This window comes from Osmia lignaria, chromosome 7, assembly GCF_051020975.1.
Source record: "Osmia lignaria lignaria isolate PbOS001 chromosome 7, iyOsmLign1, whole genome shotgun sequence".
In the NCBI taxonomy this organism is placed as follows: Eukaryota; Metazoa; Arthropoda; class Insecta; order Hymenoptera; family Megachilidae; genus Osmia; species Osmia lignaria.
In genome coordinates, this window is record NC_135038.1 from 7,338,826 (window position 1) to 7,356,657 (window position 17,832).

The following is a 17,832-nucleotide window of genomic DNA, read 5'->3' on the forward strand; positions in this document are numbered from 1 at the left end:
TTCGACGTCGAACCAGCGCCATCTGGTGGCGGAAAAAAGAACTAAAGCATGCAAAGATTTTGGCCCCCTGGCGGTAAAAATGCAAACTAAATTTTCGACATCGAAAGAGCGCCCTCTGGCGGTAAAAAAAGGAACTAAATTCTACAAAAATTTAAATTTAAAATTATTTTTCACGAAACTTTACTTACCTTTACTTACCTTTACTTACCTTTACTTACCTTTATTCGAACCAGTGGCCATAAGTATATTATTTGTAATATATTTATTATAAGGGTTGAAAGGATACAAGAGATGCAGGGAGAATTCTGGAGTGTAAGGGATACAGAGATATAAAGGGTACAGTGATGTAAGGGATGCAAAAATATAAGGGTGCCGAGATATAAGGAATGCCGGCATATAAGAGATGCAGGGATAGAAGGGGTACGGGGATAAAGTGATTTAGGGGTAGTCCCAGCGAGGTCCATGATAAGAACGAAGAAAATAAATAAGCGCGAATGGAGGCCTTGGTCTATAAAAAGGAATAGGATAATAGGAAGGGTGGTCTCCGCGAGGCCCATAAAGAGAAATAAAATAATAAATAATTAGGAAGGGTGGGTTTTGCCCATAAAGAAGGATAAAATAATAAATAATAAATAAAAGGAGTGGTCGGCGGAGGTCCAGAAGAGGGCTAAAATTATAAATATCGTTCCTCTTTGATGAGCTTATCTAATAAGTGAAAAAAATAAATAAAGTAGATCAAATAAACCCCGACAGGAAATTAGCAGCATCTGTATATTTGATAGCTTGATCTACATCCCTCGGCGGTCGGTATAAGACTGAAAAGGTCGCATTTCGTTCTAGGTCAAAGAAGTAATTACTGTGTTTTGATTTAAGTTTGATTTTCATGTGTATTATGGTTTTAATAAATAACTGAGAAAAGAAATTACAGACATTAAATAAATAACTTAGAAATGAAATTAGGTAAATTAAATAATAACTCAATTCCTTTTTTAAAATTATTTATTTACCAAGGTGCATGAGGTGAATACAAGTTTGTCAAACAACAATAATAATAATTGTTCAATTGTCCGCTACTTTTTTCCGCCACTGATTTACCTAGGTAAGTAGTTCGGGGAAAATCAATCGGTAAGTCGTGGAGTAGTTTTAGCCGTCTTTAAGTAGATGGCGCAGTGCTCGAATTTTTAAATTTTTCGATTGCGTACTAATTTTTGAAAATATTTAATTTTGCAATTTATAATTAAAAAACTAACATACAAATTGTAAAGTACTAATGAAATAACCACTCATGATCGTACAATTATGACAATAAAGAAGACTATAATAAAGAATTAACATTTTGTTCTCTATCGAATGAAATACCTTTTGAATTTTAATATACATATATTATATTTATTTTAAAACAGAAATGTAACCAGAGTTCAATATGATTGAGAACATTGATAAGCAATTATAAAATAAAAATTCTAAACCGTTTAATGTAAGTATTAAAAAGCTATGGTATTAAAATTACATGGTTGTTTTATCTTTATAAATGCAAGGGTATAGATTATGCTCTTTTGTCAGAGGTGGGATGTCTGACCGTCAAATAGACTGTTAAAGGTCATTATTCCTTATCTTGTTCGTCTGGTCAATATTATCGACCCTGACAGTAGTGCAAGAGGTTCCATGGTTGATTCACGATTGTTCCCATAGAAACGTCGCTGGCGATCGAATCGTGGCCGCGTGTTCCTTTCGTATTTGATACGGTACCATATGTGTGTATGTATCAGGTAAAGCCTTGTACAGTCTTGCAGAGTTACCGCAGTCTCAAATATTGACATGACCTGTGATGAACCTCAGCACCGTCTTTTGACATCCAAGGATTTCGAACCCAACGTTCGCGCCGGAAGTGGTGTCGCACTTGAAGATCAACTGGTTCGTTACTCCTCGAAGCGAGAAAACGGGAGATAGGTAAAATCGACGTGACATTGTTAAACGCAGACTGGATGATGTAGGTTATTTTCTTTTCTCTCTTTCGTGACTTTGATCTTGCCGTCATTATCGACCGAGCAAATTTCTTTTTCGCGGGAATCGTATTGCGCGCCAACAATGATCGGGAGAACCTCACTGGTGGAACAAAAGAGGATCCAATGGGCAAGAGAGAGAGGTATGTTCCGGATAATTAAACGATCATCTCCAACTGAAAAACATTTATAATAATTATATAAAGATAAAATCGTAAAGATTTTAATAAGTAATATGGCGGCTCGATAATATTGTACCGGGAAATTAATATTTTATGCGAATACCGTAGAAGAAATGGCACGTCTTGGCGGGAGTTGGGGACTTTTAAAAAATAACATCAATATCCGCACCAATATTCGGTAAGTATTATTTTAGAGTACCAAAGTGAAATGTCCTTGATGTCCTTTTACAATCTACTCCTTAAAATATTTTGCCAATCATATCACCATCTGTTATGGCACTTATTATTTAAATTTTTATTTAAAATTTTCATTACAAGAAATAAATAGAATTTCTGTACGCACCTAATGATAAATCGTCAACGCAGTACTTATCCAAGTGGATCAAGAATGTCCTTGATGGAAACGAAGGACAAACAATTGTCCTCAAAACCTTTCCGTGCCACTGGACATTACGGAAGCACGGTCAGTCTGAAGAGCCTGGCGACAGAGAGTTCCGGAAACAGTGGCACGAACCTAAAGTGTTTGGACTGCAATGGTGGTAGCTTGATAAATCTGCACGAGCAACCGGAAGTGTCGCAAATCAGGCACAGAAGCCCGAGTCTGCCGCCCATTTACAACAAGGATCAGCAGCAATATGTCTGTCAGGTTTGTCTGCAATGCTGTGCTTATATCTATCACAATGTAAATCATGGAACAATGAATGATTGTTTGATACATTTTATTTTTGAAACAAATCATCGATTTGTAAAAAACGTTTCAGATTACATTATGCATATCAAAAGAAAATTGCATTTCAGTTGAAAATGGAATGATAGGACAATTAGGATTGTATGGAGTTTATTACTAACTGAAGAATGTTGCTCTTTATTTAATTAAAATTGCATGGATATTGTATCTAATTATTTCAGGCGAACTATGAGCTATTGTTACTTTGATTGTCTCTAAATTTATTATACATAACTAGAACCAATTCTTTTTCAAAATTGCATTAGGAACATTATATTTCTGTGATTACCTTGCACATAAATAACGTAAAGGTATAAGAAATAAATTGGTTCGTGACCGCGTTTGCAACAATAAAGTGGCACAATTGTATGCTTGGGATTGATTTCTATTGATCATTATTGTATACACGGATTTTATTTTCTGGGTGAACGAAGAACCGAAACTGAAAGATTAGTAATTGATAATTACAAATAAAAGAGATATAATATATTTTTAAATCTCTTTCCAAATTGTAGATGAATTTTACTGTTCTATTTTTATCCTCTTTTGAATATTCGATCTATATAAATTACTGTGATTGGTGTATAGCATGATAGTAGAATAATAAATGGTCACCTGCTTTCAATTGCTGCTTCTAGATTGTGTCGAAAACTATACACGACCGGGTCTTATCCCTGAAGGGAAGTAAAGCAAAAGTAAGGCAGTCTGACAAATCGATTCTTATCTGATGCTTCAAGTACGTTCACCCCTTGACCACCAATTTCGTCTATCCACGTGTACATCTAAAACTTTGAATAACTAAGTCTTTAAAAAAAAGATTACATAAAATTACACAAAATTAATCTCTAAAATAATTATTTTATTTGTTATCAAACAAATTAAATGATGCAAATTACCTAAAAATCAAGTTACCAAAATAATTATTTCAGGTATTAATTTTATGTTAATATAGCGTAGTTAAAGTTATACAATGAAAATTATAGTTAGAACTAACTTAAATAGATATTTTGAATTACAAAAGCAAATGCAAGCTCACAGTTCACCGTTCCTGTCTCATCGTGGCACAGAAATCACATTCGATCAGCGGTGCGCTCGAGGGAACACTATTTGAAGATTGACGACAAGAAAATAGCTGCTTCGTCACGCGAGCCTTTGTACCATTTCTTCCAAAGAATAAATTAGCTCGTTCGTGTTCTAGGGTCAGCAGCGAGACTTCGCCAACGAAGGATTACACTATCGTCCTGAGAAAACTCAGCAACAGCGCAATCATCGACACTACGATCGTTATGAAAATTCGAAGAACACTCATTACGGCTCGCAGGGCGAAGAACGTGAAGGAGAGACTTCCGGTTACGCCAGCGACTCTGTAGATGTGCCAGCGTCAGAAACAGGAAGTAAGTTAAAACAGATAAGTTGAGAAATTTAAGCTTCACGAAAGAATGATTAATTAATTAACACGTTGATTGGAGTTACCGATGAGTACTGTTATATTTTCACAGCGGTGTTACCTGGATGTAAAGCACCCCCGCAGGAAATGCCGGAGAAAACGTGGCAGAATCCTTACCAGACAACGCCGGAAAGTTCATTGCCACCATCGAGGAGATTATCTGATAGTAGGATAGGAGAACTGAACAGGCCAAGGTGGGGTAGTGTATGGGGTCAAGAGACTGCACGAGGAGATCCACCAGCACCTTCTTGGCTGGCGAGATTAGGACAATCAAGCCAAGTATAATTACATAAAAGCATCGTTTAAACCTCTAAATGATTAACTAGCTTCTGTAATTTTTATTAAAATTTAAGGTCCTGGTTATAAATCACGAAAGTGCCAGCAGTTCGGACAGCTCGACGATAGGCTCGATTGGATCCGATAACAAGACCTATCTTCGGGGTCAGAATATACCCGTGGACGCAGGCATTCTTCAAGAGCGAGAGGCGAAAAGGCAGAAAGCTCTGGAACTTCAAAATGCGATTAAAAAGCAGCTGGAAGAGAAAGACAGGCAGAGGAAGGAAGAGAAAGAGAGGAGGCTCAGGGAAGAACGTTTGGAAGAAGAACGGATTAGAAGGGAAAGAGAGAAAGAAAAAGAAAGGTGTATAGAAATTGTATTAGATTTGAAGTTAGATTAATTAAACTATACTTTCGTATTAGGTTCGAGGAAGAGCAAAGGAAATTGAAAGAAAGGGAAGCTGTTAAGCTAAGACAAGCCGAAGCGATGCACGAGGTTCTGAAGGCAGCAGAGCGTTTGGCGAAGGAGCAGAAGAAAGTTCGTCGCAAATGCGAAGAAAGTGATGAAGAAACTACGATATCATCCAGAGAATGCGAGTCGAAAATTTCAAACGAAACTCAGGTCAAACAAAATTGCTCAAGTGCAAGAACTCAGCAAAGTTTAACTTCTAGCAGCGATGTCAAAGATACTAATGAAAGAGTAACTTTGTTGAATAACAAAGAAAATAACAGTAACAAAGATGTACCAAGCAGTTCAGAGAAAGAAGAACAAGAAAATAATGATTTGAATGCTGTCCAAGTTCCTATTAGTAAAGATGTAGCAATTGTACTAAGTGGTCGCCTTGAAGACTCAGAGATACTTAACAAAGCAAACCTGCAGTTGGTTAATTTGGTCCTGACTCCTACTCCAAGGGCAATCGAAAATAATTCGAATAATTTGTCTGTAGGATTGAACACTCTTATACACAATCTAGGAAGTTCGAATTTCAGTCCAAGCTCCTCCAGGATTCCATCCACCATCGTAGAAAACAGATTACTCACTCCCAGTAAATACAGATCCATGAATGGTCGAGACTTTGCCACCCAGACAGACATAGAAAACGATCGTCAAGATTATCGGGAGAAATTCCAGGACTCGACCATCAAGGACTCTTCTATGAAGGACCGCAAGGACGCGACGAATGCTAGTAAAAGGGATATCGAAAAGTGAGTCGTAATATGATGCATTGAATCGGTTCAAAAACTTGAAGAATCGTAGAGGATATTATTCTTCTGTCTTGCAAATAGAAGCGGTAATTATTATTTCATTTCGTTTTCCGAGATTCTCATTTATTCTATGTTCATCATTATTTATCTTCTTTTCGTATTATGCTTGTTTGCACCAAATTATTTGTCTTTAATATTGATCTAATGTTACATTGTAAGGATAATTATAAAGGATTTTCTAATTATTGTCCAATGTTGTACGCAATGTTTGTTCATTTTAAAGGTCCATGAATGTATCAACCGAGGAGATTGCTGTGAAATCTCTTCCTAGATTAAAATGTCAGTCTAGAAGAGGAATTGATTCCAGGCCACAGTGGAATGCTAATAGGTAATTTTATTTCATAATAAAAATCATTTATACGTCAAATCATAATTGAAATATTTTTTTAGACCGGGTACTCGGTATCGTACACAAAGTGAAAAAGATCCTCATTATCAAAGAAGATTGCGAATGAGAAGACGTCTGGTTGAATCTAGCGATGAACGTTCAAGGTATTAAAAAAGATTACAATTGTTATGGATATTACAACTAACAATTTGTTTTTCATAGATCACCATCGCCGGATGGAAGAAAACTTATAGATATCAAATCTAAACTCCGTATGATAAATAAACCGAAAACGAAAATAGACAGTTACGATGCGGATCTGTCGATGGACAGTTTGAATTCCATCATACCATTGCGGACAGATAAAAATGGAAGGATCACTATCGAAGAAAATAGATGTGGACGTAACGATAAAGCTCGATCAGACAACAACGATAATCCTAATATCTGGTGCGGACAAGATATTTTATCTAAACTATCCACCTTGAAAAATGTATGTACCGTATATAATGGAACAAGAAATTGATGTTTAAACGAACTTGATAAATTAAATAAAAATATTTGTCTAGGGTCTCTTAATGAAACAGATGGAATGGGACTCCGAGAGATGCCTGGTCTCTCCCGCTGCATCAGAGATTTATTAATGAAAATCAATCATCCGCGTTTTTGTGCATACTTTTCGTTCTTTCGTTTCAGTTTTGTAGAAAGTGTGATTGTACGGGGTATAAGATGAAAGAAGACACGATGATTTTGATGTAGAAAAATGAGAGTTGAATATTTTTCTTGGATTGCAGATGTAGATAATGGCCTTCCAGTTGGATGATCTCCTTAAAGAAGACAAAAAGGATGCAAATTTATTGCCTGATTTAAGTAAAGCAACCTGCAACTCTCAAGAGGAGTTCAAACGTCTTTTAGAGAATTGTCTTGAATTTAAAATTAAACCAGAAAAGGTTCCATTGATAATAAACGCTATTAAATGAATTTTAATTTCATTAGTTAATTGTAAACTATTTTTTGAAAAGATTTTTATTGAAAATAACAATGTAGGTAAAAAAGGATGATACTAAAGTGCGCGACAAAGAATTTTCTTGGAAGCCAACTAAAAAGGAATTAAAAGCATTTGCAAGAGAATGGAACTATGGGAATCCAATACCCCCAGACATGAGAGGCTTGAATCTTCATGAATTGCAGCAGGTTGCTATTGACTGGAGAATGTTAACACCTATTAGACCAAAACACCGACAAGATGAAGAAATGTTCTCAAGATTGGTATTTATGTAACAGACATCATTTACAATTCATTCTAAATCATATAAAGTGGAAAATTGTGTTCCCTTTCTTTTTTAAATTATTTACAAAATTAGCAATTAATTTCTCTAACTATAAAAGTCTTATTTAACACCATATTTCTTTTATTAGGTGGAAATGGGAAAGTTGGAAGCGAAAACGATCGCTAAAGAACGACGATCAAACTTAAGTCCTATCAGACGTAGCAAAAATCGAGCGGGTGTAATTGAGAGCAGCGTAAAAATTTGCTCAGAATGCGGAGACGAATATTGTTTCGGTGAATTCTGTGGAGATATTTTATACGATTCGTACGTAAGGGTGACTGTGACCACCCAACAACCGAAAGTAAAGGTATCAGCTGATACCGAAGCGATAATAGCTAATCTAGATCGCAAAAAGAAGCATAAGAAAAGGAGAAAGATTAAGAGTAAAATTAGAAAAAGTACCAAGGTATTGGTTCGAAGCAAAGGAAAGAAGTCTACGAATAGTGATTTGGGGAGGAAAAACAGCAAAATCTTGATAGATGATAATGACAGCGATTCGAAACCAATTAAACCATTCAAGAGAAAATGTAGTAAATACACTAAAAAAGGACTTCGAAAATTATAATACAATACGGACAAATTTTCAATTTCTTAAAGCAAATAAAGGTACTATGTAGTATACTTCAGTAAACTGTTGGAGAACATTATCGTAATTGTAAACGTAGATGGTATTTGTAATTGTAAATGTAAACTCTACTTGTTATAATAATCCAGTAGAATGGTGGAGGACTAATTGATGAAGAAAACAAAATGGAAAAACAATGTTCTGTATGGTTTATTATTTGTCTATATCCCGTGGTCCCTTGCAACCAATGTGTAAATGAAATAAACAGGGTGTTCGGCTATGGGTGGGCATCCTTGTAGGAGGATGTCCATTTGTCTTGAAGTGATTCTGAACAACTTTTTCCTTTAACACTATGGCCGAACACCTTATACATAAAAATATTATAACGGGTGCAGTGAATGGTTGCAATTGAATGTTGGAAAAATATAATTTTTATTCCTTATTCCATTTGTCTTTTTCTGCCTCTTTCTTTCTACTTTGTGATCCACTTTTTCGCTTATGTATTTCTATTCCAGAAATGTCACAACCAAAATCATAAAGTAAGAAATATTCTGTTCCCTTGTCCGGATCGATTAAACATCGAAATTTTTGTTTCTAATAAAAAGAATTATTCGAATAAGATACATAGCATTTGGAAGCAGAATACTTCTTTAACGAAAATTTCACATTATATCAATTACTTGTCAGATACGTCTTAACAGTAGATTATATGCTATGTAATAATAATAATAATATTTGAACTGACCAAAATACACGCATTTTACACAAATACATTTATATATATATATATATAATATTAATTAACTACAACACTTTTGGTGAATAAAATACATTGTAGATAACTATTACATTTTCTGCTTCACAGGATATTATTCTACATTTATCATATTTATGATCAGAATCTTGGAGTATCATCATCATCAGTTCAATGCCATTGCAAACGTTAGGCCATCAAATCTATAAATTTTCAATTTATACGTTCAATTTTCAATTCGTGACACGAAGAAACAGATACTCCATTTCAGTAAAATTACGTTGAGTTGTGTATCCCTTACCAAACGATGTTATTATTTAAGGTACTATCACCACAGTAAACAATAAAATTGCACGCACAATGTTTAATTAGAAAGAACATTGCTGATTAATATACATATGTACAATAGCAATAATACTTGAAACTTCAGCTTTTAATTTCGTTCTTTTATAGATGGTTCAACTTTCTGTGAGGTAATTTTAATTAAACATCCAGCGAAGACAAGAGTTAATTACACTTAATTAAAGTGCATACAAATCTTATTTAAAATACGATATCCATCTATCAAGTGGTATTTAACAATTCCTTCAATTTCCAGGCTCGTTTGCTGAATCATTGTCACCTGTTTTGCTATCATACGGATTGGCGATCACGAAGAATATCATATAGAAAAATATGGTAATATTAAATACACCTAGACCGCATGATTCGGCAGCTGTTCAAATTGTTCCGATTAATAAACTTAAGTACTTCAACGATAAATACAGACGCTTCTTTTACGATCAGCGTTGAACCGTAATATCGCGTTATCATTAACTGTAACTATTGATGATTTTGCTCGGCATCGTTCGATTAATACATTTGTAAATTCAATGCTGTTTTTGTAATTCAAAATGTGAATTAATCGAACGATGTTTACATCTTTAATAGGTATTTAAGTAAAATACATGCTCTAGTTTTCTTTAGTGCCGTTTATACTTTAAACGATTCAACGTAACAATTTGTACAAGATAGAGAGAAATCATTCTATGCTCCAACACTGATCATAATATTTGTATTATGTATACATTATGTACGTTTCGGTATTTCAATTATGTACTATTGTTTCCTACCATTGGACATTTCAAGTTCGAACATTTACTTCTATAAAAATTAGCTGACCTAAAGACGATGTAATTACAGATAGCCGATAGATAAGCGTCAATGATTTTTCATTATCAGAACTTGTTAACACTTTGAAGTCTGTTGACTGCACCGTGTAATATACAAAAGCAAGGTTTGCTTAATATTTGCATTTAAACCTAACAAACATAGCCCAAATATAACAATTTTGTAAAATCATAAGACACACTATTCTAAAAGAAAAAATTCACAATTCACTATACCCTGATAGCAAGATGCTAGCTTTGTTAAATCAAATGCTATGATTTTATCCAATTTTATTAATTCCTTATTTCAAAAAAGTATGCCTTATAATTGTGCCAAGTTTGAACCAAATTGGTATTCTTCTTCTGTATTATGTTTTCAATATATTGAACTTCAAAGTGTTAACAGTTGGTTATAATAAAGTGTAGAACATACTTTTGGCACGCGGAAGGGGACACACATTTGACACAGATGATTGTGTTTCATTTCGTTTTATAATAACAATAAATGTTTCACGCTATGTTTAGAATTGAAGCTCGTTCGAGGTTTTATGTTCAATGTAATGGAAACCTGCTGGATATCAACATGTGTGTAAAGAAAGAATTTCAAAAAATACATGAAATACTGAAGTCGATGATGCATTTAGTATGTGTCGCAAAAATATACAAGTATAAGGAGAAAAGTAGAAAATATCAGTAACTATTTAAAACAGATATTTTTTCATTTTCCTTTTATAAGTAAAAGCTATAAACGATAGTATTATTTTAATAGTACTATTTTACAACGTTCATGTAACGCTCAGGTATACAGTATACTTATCACAATATTTCATTCGCCATACACCCTATATATATATATATATATAATCCTTTCTTTTATCTCTTCACTAATTATCATTACTTTACATATTAACATATAACATTAATCAATAATTGGTTCGAGCAAATGACGTTAAGATGTATCCTCCTACATTACTTATTACAATAATCGCATGTGTTTGCGATAAAAGTGACTGCAACTAACGTCATTTTTCGAATTGAATTGATCTTTTTTTTGTCGCTTTTAATTTTTTTTCTTTTTTTTTTTCAGAAAATAGAAGCCGAAGAACTTTGAAATATAGTACTCAATTTGAATATTTTCAAAGATATCTTGTTTATCTTTTAAGACATTAATGCTCCTGTAGAGTTTAACTCTTGCATCTTGGTAAGTGGTATTATTAACGATTAAACAACCGTCATTATCATTTTTAAAAAATCATTTCAGGGATAACGTTTAATATGTAATCCACTTACTATACATGGCATAGAATGTGAACGGCTGGATTACATTGTTTAACAATAAAAATTAAAAATTGTTTGATCTACATTCGATCCTGTTTATTCGTGAAATCATTCAAATCGTTCAGTTTCATTAGAATCATGTTTTCAGTCAGATTGATAATGTTAGCAAAAAACAATGTCTTTCTTTGTAAATATACGTAATAACTAGGTACATCGAAAGTCAAGGTATGATTAAAAAAACTTTCCTCTTAACAAAATGTTTCACTAGTAAAAATATTTTGAAATATGAAGAATTACAATTTATACATTTCTCTTATAAATAAACAAATAATAAAATTCAATTATCTAAAACATAATTAACTTTCAATGAATAAACAAATTATATATATATTGCATCACAATGACTTTCGTCGCACCTCGTTTTATCTCTTTTCACAAATTGGCACAAATTTTGTTATAGATTTACAGATTCTTATAAATACATATCAATCTTTAAAGTTTATTACTGATGTACTTTGCGCAAAGCATTCAATTTCCGATCTATACGTTGGAATAAATTACTCGTTGCCGGGTGTAAGAAAATATTTCTCTTGGTACACTGATAAAGGCATGTACATCAGTAACGTGAACTTTTCCCCGGTAAGAGATTGTCCTGCACTTTATTGTTTTAGGATATATCTCATACTTTCTAAATTTTGGTTTTCAACCGTTCGTATGTATAACAATTAAATAATGAGTTAAATAAAATGAATGTTGAAAGCATTAGTAACGTGGATTCAAACACGTTCGTTATGGGAGTAGGTAATTTGAGCTAATCTAATAGAACGTTCCCTTTAAGATATCTGAATGAAACGTAAAAGACATAAGTACCATTTGTTAACAATTAATGCTGAATATGAGAATCTTATAAATATATATATATTATAGTTATAGCTGTAAGTCGTACAATACTAGTGCATCGTTATGGACATACATGAAGATTCTTAAAAGAATATGGTATATAGAATAATTATTTTATAGTGAAAATTATGACTTATGCCTCTTTCGCTAAATGCAAGGCAGCTTTGTTTTAAAGCAGACAATTGGTATGTCGAAAAAATCAATGCACTGGGACGATTTTTTCTCCACACATCAACTTATGCACCTGCAGTCACAAAATCTATAAAACACAACTGATCGAACAACCTAATCCAATTGGCATTATATACAAGGAGAAGGAACAATTTGGTCAGGTGGTTGATTGGTAAGTCACTTAAAACACACCTGATAAGTTCCAAATGATAAATATCGTTTGGACCAAGCAGGATTCTCACTCTATTCCTCTTCACAAGGAACATAATTTTCAATACATTTAATCACTCTCAGTTATCTTTACGAGCTTTTTTTTTACTTTTCTTTTGAGGTTTAGCTTCTGTCCAGACATCTAAAATAAGCGTGAAAAAAAAGAAACCTTTACCGTTTCTGATAGTTCGATTTAGGTATTTGATATTACTAAAATATACAGAAATAATTACCTCCTAGTTCGTCGAAGACGGGACCAGTATTCTCTGTTGTTTCAACTGTAGCACTTTTTTCTTCAGAATTATCTAACTCTTTTTCTACATTGCTTTCCTGCTTTTTTGCTTTTTGTTCTTCCACTTTGTTATCCACCTTTGGTGTAGATGGAGTTACCACAGATGTGTTTTCACTTTCAGAGACTTTCTTACCTTTCTTTGACTTTCCACTTTTTTTCTCCTCTTTTTCCACTTTCTCAACCTGAAATAAGTAATTGCAATAACTATTAGAATATTATGTAAAAAAGGTGTACAATATTAAAGTGAACTTCAGAGGATACCTTAGCTTGCTCTTCTTCCTTCTGATCTTCTTTTTCTTTAACTGTTTCTTCACTGGAAATAGGTGTAAGGATTACTTCTTTCTTATCTTTTTCTTTTAGTTCTTTATTCTCAGTTTCTTTAGCAACCTTATCCTTAATTTCTACTTTTTCTGAAATCTTTTGTTTAGCTACTTCCTCGTTAATTAGATCAGCCTTTTTAGTATTTTTCTTGCTTTTCTTTGAAGGAGATTCTTCCTCTTTCTTCTTGTTCTTTTTGTCCTTTCTGGAATACGCTTGCTCCCAGTCTCCTATAATTGAAATTTAAAATCAGTATTAATTTAAGGGAACATTAATAGACATTTAAGAACAATTCAATAAAAGCTTACCCTCATCAAAGTCCACTGGTTTCTCTTGGAACAGGTTCTTCAAATTCTTCTTATTCTTTGCTTGTTCAACTTTATTCTCTTTTCCAGCTTTAGCTACTACTTGTTCTTTCTCTTTCTTACTTACAGAAATTTTATTATCATCCTGTTTTCGTTCCTTCAACTTCACATCAGTTTCATCTGATTTAACTGTAGCCTTTTTAGGAACATCTCCTTTTGTTGGCACAGTTTTCTTAACAGGGCTTGCCTTTTCAGTTGTTGCCTGACCATTAGCAGATTTCTGTAATTTACAAAAACTTCTTACATATACAGCATTTAATCATAACTTTGATTTTTAATAATTTTACAGGAATACAACAAAAATTACATTGACCCTAATGCCTTTAAAGATCACCAAAAGAATATGAACATTCCATGACAGAAAAAACTAAGGAATTAACAAAGAAAATGTAGAATAAGCAATAGTAATGATTTTAAATATCATGTACATAATTAAATCGCATTCTACGTATCAGGAAAGACAATGGTGAATAACCCTCTTTGAATAGTAATGTCAGCTGATTATTAACCATGTGTGCGTGTACATTGACTCGCTACAAATCAGCAACCATATGGAGAATGGGTGATATATAAATTGTTGTATTCGCATTGACAATCGATTCGAGAAGAACAAGATTTACTTTACGAATCGTTTTCTTATCGTCGCGCTAACCTTTTCTTTGATCTTGCTGCGTTTCTTGCTGGCAAATTTCCGGTCCACGTCGGAGCCCACGGAGAGGTGTGCAAAAGGTGGTTGTTCGGCTTTCTTGAAACCAAAGACGAAGACGAGAATCGCACATACGAGGACGATACCCACGGGTAACGCATATTGTGAGTGCTGAAGTAACAAGTTGACGTCCATGGCAATACAAAGGACGTGTCAACGTGTGCGAGGCCGACGACGGAAATGAGGGACGGCAATAGAGTGACGACGACAACAGATACGGTTACAACTCGACAGTGATCGGTGAACCGGACGCTTCACGCACACGGTACAGTATCGAACTCAAAACATGGCACTCTAGTGGAAGGTGTACGAATTATTAGATGCCAGGCGGGCGCCGATCTTCGCTGACGCGGCTATGACATGCCACCAAGTAAATCAAACGAGCTTTTATTTTATGCACTAACAAAGATCAATATATCAATAAAATTAATGTATTCTAATGTATTTATACCTAAAAATATCGTAAAATGGTTAAACTTGGATTCCAAAGACGTAAAATTATTGCCCTTCTTTTTGCCCTTTAATAGTTTTGACCCACTAATTTCCTAAAGCTACGACTTATATTTTTGGATTCTACGGATCGAAAACTATTAACTTATAAATAAAGAATCCTTGGAGTCCAAGTTCAGCTCGTAAAATTAATAATTAAGATTTATTCAATAATAAGGAATTAATTTATCATGCAATCTTTTATTCTACTGTATGGAGAGTAACTTACTTTACAGTTTCACCGCATCGATCTTAAGATCCACGTTACAACTATATGCAAATATGATTACAATGATAATAAAAGGGATCACAGTTAATATATCATATTATCTCGGATTAGAAATGAAACGTATAAAATAAAATTAGTAGAAAAATGTAATTAATGCTTTTTTTTATTAAAAGTACCGTTACCTAAAATAATACATATAAATAAAAAGATATTAGTTTTGTTAACTTTTTGCGGCTTTAGCAAACTGTACAACCATTGGTTTATCCTTTAAAATATAACCATTGGTCTCATCAAGCGCTAATTGTGCCTGTTCTATACTCTGTAGCGTAACAAATGCTTGTCCCTTCATTCTACCCTCTTGCATAAGACGCACGTCGTATCTAAAATAAAATATATTATTAATCAAGTACATTACAATTAAAATGAATTATCGTTTTATCTTTAAATCATACTCATAGTCTGTTTTTAGGTCAGGTATCACATATTTTCGGTAAATGAAATGAAGATCCTTCTCTTCTATTTGTTTTGCAAGATTCTTTATGTACAGTCGATTTGATGGCTTGCCAGGATGATAATTTTTAAATACAGGAAGTAACCTTTGATCTGTAATGTAAATATGAAAAAAAAAATGTTACGATAAAACAATCGAACACTATAGACTAAAGAACCATTTTTACCATTAGTTGATATTCTATTATTTGCTAATTCTTCAGATGTAATTATTTCTCGCTGAACGTATTCAGTATTTTCATTAGTTTCAATCGTTTCGAGATCTTTGGAAGCTGGGAACATTAACCCAAAACCACTATCTGTTGTATTTTCAGGAACAGGATTCTCTTCCTTATTTGAAGAATCTAATAATTTATCCACGGTTTTTAATTCAATTTTAAGATTCTTTGTTTCTCCGCGTTGTACTGGTTCAAACATATCTTCTGGTTTTACAACCTTTTGTGTGGAACTTTGGGGTATAACTTGTTTAGCAGGATTAACAAATTTCGGAATTTTTAGTCGTTTACTCGATTGCGTACGTTTTCTTTTAACAGGAATAATTTCTAAAGGTTTTGTGTTATCTTCTTCATTAGATTCCATTTCAGATTCATCCTCTTCTACTTCTTCATCATAGATACCTATTTTATATTATGGATTAATAAATAAGAAACATAGGTAAAGAAACTATAATTTTATTACCTTGATTCTCTTTATCATATAGAATTTCTTTACCAAATATATCTTTATATTTTTCCATGTCATAAACTTCTTTCAATGCTGGAAATTCTGCTTCCAGTTCTTCAAAGGGAGGTGGTAAATTCATTCTGTTCATTAAGTGTAAAACCTATAAAACTACATTCTATTACATTGACTGTAAACATTTCATATTAAATTGTATTTCATTAATTTACCTGTGTGTAAAAAGCTGGTTCTTTCAATAACTGTATGGCTATTCTTGCTAAAGTACTTCTGGTTGGTGCTGAATATTTATATTGTATATTTGGTGGAGGTGGTTGAGTAAAGACTTGATTCATAGTCCAACTGTTTAATTTTTGTAAAAAAGCTTGAAAGTTAGATTTGCTTATAGATTCCTTCTTATTTTCCTCATTTATAAGTTTGTTATTATCAACATTTTGCTCTGAATTCTCTACTGATATAGATTTCTTAGCAAACTCAACTGTTATATATTGCCCCCTTACATTTAATTGATGTAAACGTAACAATGCTTCTGTAGCTGCTTGTTGTGATTTGAATTTTGCAAAAGTTACAGTGTACTTCTTAGAAGGTCTTAAGGTTCGTGTTTTAACAGCTCCATATTTTTGAAGTAACTCATTACGTCTGTCATTAGAAAGTTCTGATGGTAAATGAAGAATTCTGAGGGTATCACACATCTAAAACACATATTTCAAGTTGAGTATATTTAAATATTGTTTCAAAATTCTGTTTGAGGCTTAAAAGATCATTTTTAAGCTAAAAATAGAGTAAACAATAACAAAAGTAGGTTAGGGATTGATCATATAATTTATAGCTTGAACTGAATAAATTTCTCATCCTTTTTATAATTTCTTAATTATATAGTCATATAAGTGTTGAATATTACGTGTGGTGTTTCGGATGACATCCTAAATTTAAAAAGATGTTATTGTCATTAAGGAACGTCAACAACAATTATAAACATACTATAGTTTGCAAAAACCAAGTTTCGACAGAGATGGGATTCTCTTTGCATACCGACCTGATAGCATATTGGGATGTTAAGGACCCCAAAGCGCCGGTAACTGCATACCGACATAATATCGTTTGGGGTGTTAGGGACCCCGAGGCACAGGTGACGCTCTCTGCATACCGACATAACATCGCCTTGGGATGTTAGGGACCCCTAAGCACGGGCAACACTCTCTGCATGCGGACATTATGGCATCCGGGGTGTCAGGGACCCCGAAGGGCCGGTAACTGTATAGCGACATAATATTGCTTTGGGGTGTTAGGAACCCCTAAGCATGGGCAACACTCTCTGCATGCGGACATTATGGCATCCGGGGTGTCACGGACCCCGAAGCGCCTGTAACTGTATACCGACATAACATCGCCTTGGGGTGTTAGGGACCCCGAAGCATGGGTAACTCTACATACCGGCATGATGGCATCCGGGGTGTCAGAGACCCCGAAGCGCCGGTAACTGCATACCGCCGTAATATCGCCTTGGGGTGTCAGGGACCCCGAAGCACAGATAACACTCTTTACATACTGACATGATGGCATCCGGGGTATCAGAGACCCCGGAGCGCCGGTAACTACATACCGACATAACATCGCCTTGGGGTGTTAAGGACCCCGAAGCAAGCGGGTAACTCTACA

General features: G+C 33.9%; 4 protein-coding genes and 1 long non-coding RNA gene across 8 annotated transcripts; 2 read left to right on the plus strand and 3 right to left on the minus strand.

Annotated features, from left to right (window-relative positions):
- The first annotated feature begins 1,610 nt into the window (after positions 1 to 1,610).
- LOC117604453 (uncharacterized) lies at positions 1,611 to 8,567 on the plus strand. 2 transcript variants are annotated; one of them, XM_034324521.2, is made up of 4 exons: positions 1,611 to 1,950; positions 7,024 to 7,179; positions 7,277 to 7,498; positions 7,649 to 8,567. In XM_034324521.2, exons 2-4 carry the CDS (start codon positions 7,033 to 7,035, stop codon positions 8,123 to 8,125), a joined length of 846 nt encoding a protein of 281 aa, XP_034180412.1. In that variant the 5' UTR covers positions 1,611 to 1,950; positions 7,024 to 7,032; the 3' UTR covers positions 8,126 to 8,567. The 2 variants fall into 2 exon arrangements, with proteins under 2 accessions (XP_034180412.1, XP_034180413.1); XM_034324522.2 differs by lacking the exon at positions 1,611 to 1,950 and adding an exon at positions 6,839 to 6,944.
- On the plus strand, positions 2,013 to 6,926 carry LOC117604443 (uncharacterized). Its single transcript, XM_034324499.2, has 11 exons — positions 2,013 to 2,146; positions 2,294 to 2,363; positions 2,552 to 2,831; positions 4,111 to 4,306; positions 4,412 to 4,638; positions 4,713 to 4,999; positions 5,059 to 5,841; positions 6,125 to 6,229; positions 6,292 to 6,393; positions 6,452 to 6,722; positions 6,799 to 6,926. The coding sequence occupies exons 1-11, from the start codon at positions 2,089 to 2,091 to the stop codon at positions 6,871 to 6,873; spliced, it is 2,454 nt and encodes an 817-aa protein (XP_034180390.1). The 5' UTR covers positions 2,013 to 2,088; the 3' UTR covers positions 6,874 to 6,926.
- On the minus strand, positions 2,043 to 2,660 carry LOC117604457 (uncharacterized). Its single transcript, XR_004581449.2, has 3 exons — positions 2,529 to 2,660; positions 2,289 to 2,453; positions 2,043 to 2,179 (listed from the first exon to the last, which is right to left on the minus strand). It is a non-coding gene; the product is annotated as an uncharacterized LOC117604457 (long non-coding RNA).
- LOC117604451 (uncharacterized) lies at positions 8,539 to 14,402 on the minus strand. Its single transcript, XM_034324518.2, has 5 exons — positions 14,214 to 14,402; positions 13,505 to 13,781; positions 13,140 to 13,426; positions 12,820 to 13,060; positions 8,539 to 12,728 (listed from the first exon to the last, which is right to left on the minus strand). The coding sequence occupies exons 1-5, from the start codon at positions 14,400 to 14,402 to the stop codon at positions 12,667 to 12,669; spliced, it is 1,056 nt and encodes a 351-aa protein (XP_034180409.1). The 3' UTR covers positions 8,539 to 12,666.
- A 19-nt stretch (positions 14,403 to 14,421) lies between these two features.
- Positions 14,422 to 17,606, minus strand: LOC117604446 (RNA-binding region-containing protein 3). Of its 3 annotated transcripts, XR_013062466.1 has the most exons (7): positions 17,210 to 17,601; positions 16,386 to 16,865; positions 16,174 to 16,318; positions 15,663 to 16,112; positions 15,438 to 15,588; positions 14,986 to 15,365; positions 14,422 to 14,561 (listed from the first exon to the last, which is right to left on the minus strand). XR_013062466.1 is itself a non-coding variant. In XM_076689364.1 (6 exons), exons 1-6 carry the CDS (start codon positions 17,324 to 17,326, stop codon positions 15,206 to 15,208), a joined length of 1,470 nt encoding a protein of 489 aa, XP_076545479.1. In that variant the 5' UTR covers positions 17,327 to 17,606; the 3' UTR covers positions 15,038 to 15,205. The 3 variants fall into 3 exon arrangements, 2 of the variants coding, with proteins under 2 accessions (XP_076545479.1, XP_034180398.2); XM_076689364.1 differs by lacking the exon at positions 14,422 to 14,561 and having other exon boundaries at positions 15,038 to 15,365; positions 16,207 to 16,318; positions 17,210 to 17,606; XM_034324507.2 differs by lacking the exons at positions 14,422 to 14,561; positions 17,210 to 17,601 and adding an exon at positions 17,075 to 17,195 and having other exon boundaries at positions 15,038 to 15,365.
- Between the last annotated feature and the right edge of the window lie 226 nt (positions 17,607 to 17,832).

Bases quoted from the DNA above. Each gene is read 5' to 3' on its own strand.
- LOC117604443 (XM_034324499.2), top strand. From the start codon at position 2,089: ATGATCGGGAGAACCTCACTGGTGGAACAAAAGAGGATCCAATGGGCA. The intron at 4,639-4,712 runs GTATAATTACAT...TTAAAATTTAAG, and splicing joins GATTAGGACAATCAAGCCAA to GTCCTGGTTATAAATCACGA. The intron at 6,723-6,798 runs GTATGTACCGTA...ATATTTGTCTAG, and splicing joins AACTATCCACCTTGAAAAAT to GGTCTCTTAATGAAACAGAT.
- LOC117604453 (XM_034324521.2), top strand. From the start codon at position 7,033: ATGGCCTTCCAGTTGGATGATCTCCTTAAAGAAGACAAAAAGGATGCA. The intron at 7,180-7,276 runs GTTCCATTGATA...ATAACAATGTAG, and splicing joins TTAAAATTAAACCAGAAAAG to GTAAAAAAGGATGATACTAA. The intron at 7,499-7,648 runs GTATTTATGTAA...TTCTTTTATTAG, and splicing joins AAGAAATGTTCTCAAGATTG to GTGGAAATGGGAAAGTTGGA.
- LOC117604451 (XM_034324518.2), bottom strand. From the start codon at position 14,402: ATGGACGTCAACTTGTTACTTCAGCACTCACAATATGCGTTACCCGTG. The intron at 13,782-14,213 runs GTTAGCGCGACG...TGTAAATTACAG, and splicing joins GCAGCAAGATCAAAGAAAAG to AAATCTGCTAATGGTCAGGC. The intron at 13,427-13,504 runs GTAAGCTTTTAT...TTTCAATTATAG, and splicing joins ACCAGTGGACTTTGATGAGG to GAGACTGGGAGCAAGCGTAT.
- LOC117604446 (XM_076689364.1), bottom strand. From the start codon at position 17,326: ATGTCGGTATGCAGAGAGCGTCACCTGTGCCTCGGGGTCCCTAACACC. The intron at 16,866-17,209 runs GTCGGTATGCAA...TATGTGTTTTAG, and splicing joins ACATCCCAATATGCTATCAG to ATGTGTGATACCCTCAGAAT. The intron at 15,589-15,662 runs GTAAAAATGGTT...TTTACATTACAG, and splicing joins TAATAGAATATCAACTAATG to ATCAAAGGTTACTTCCTGTA.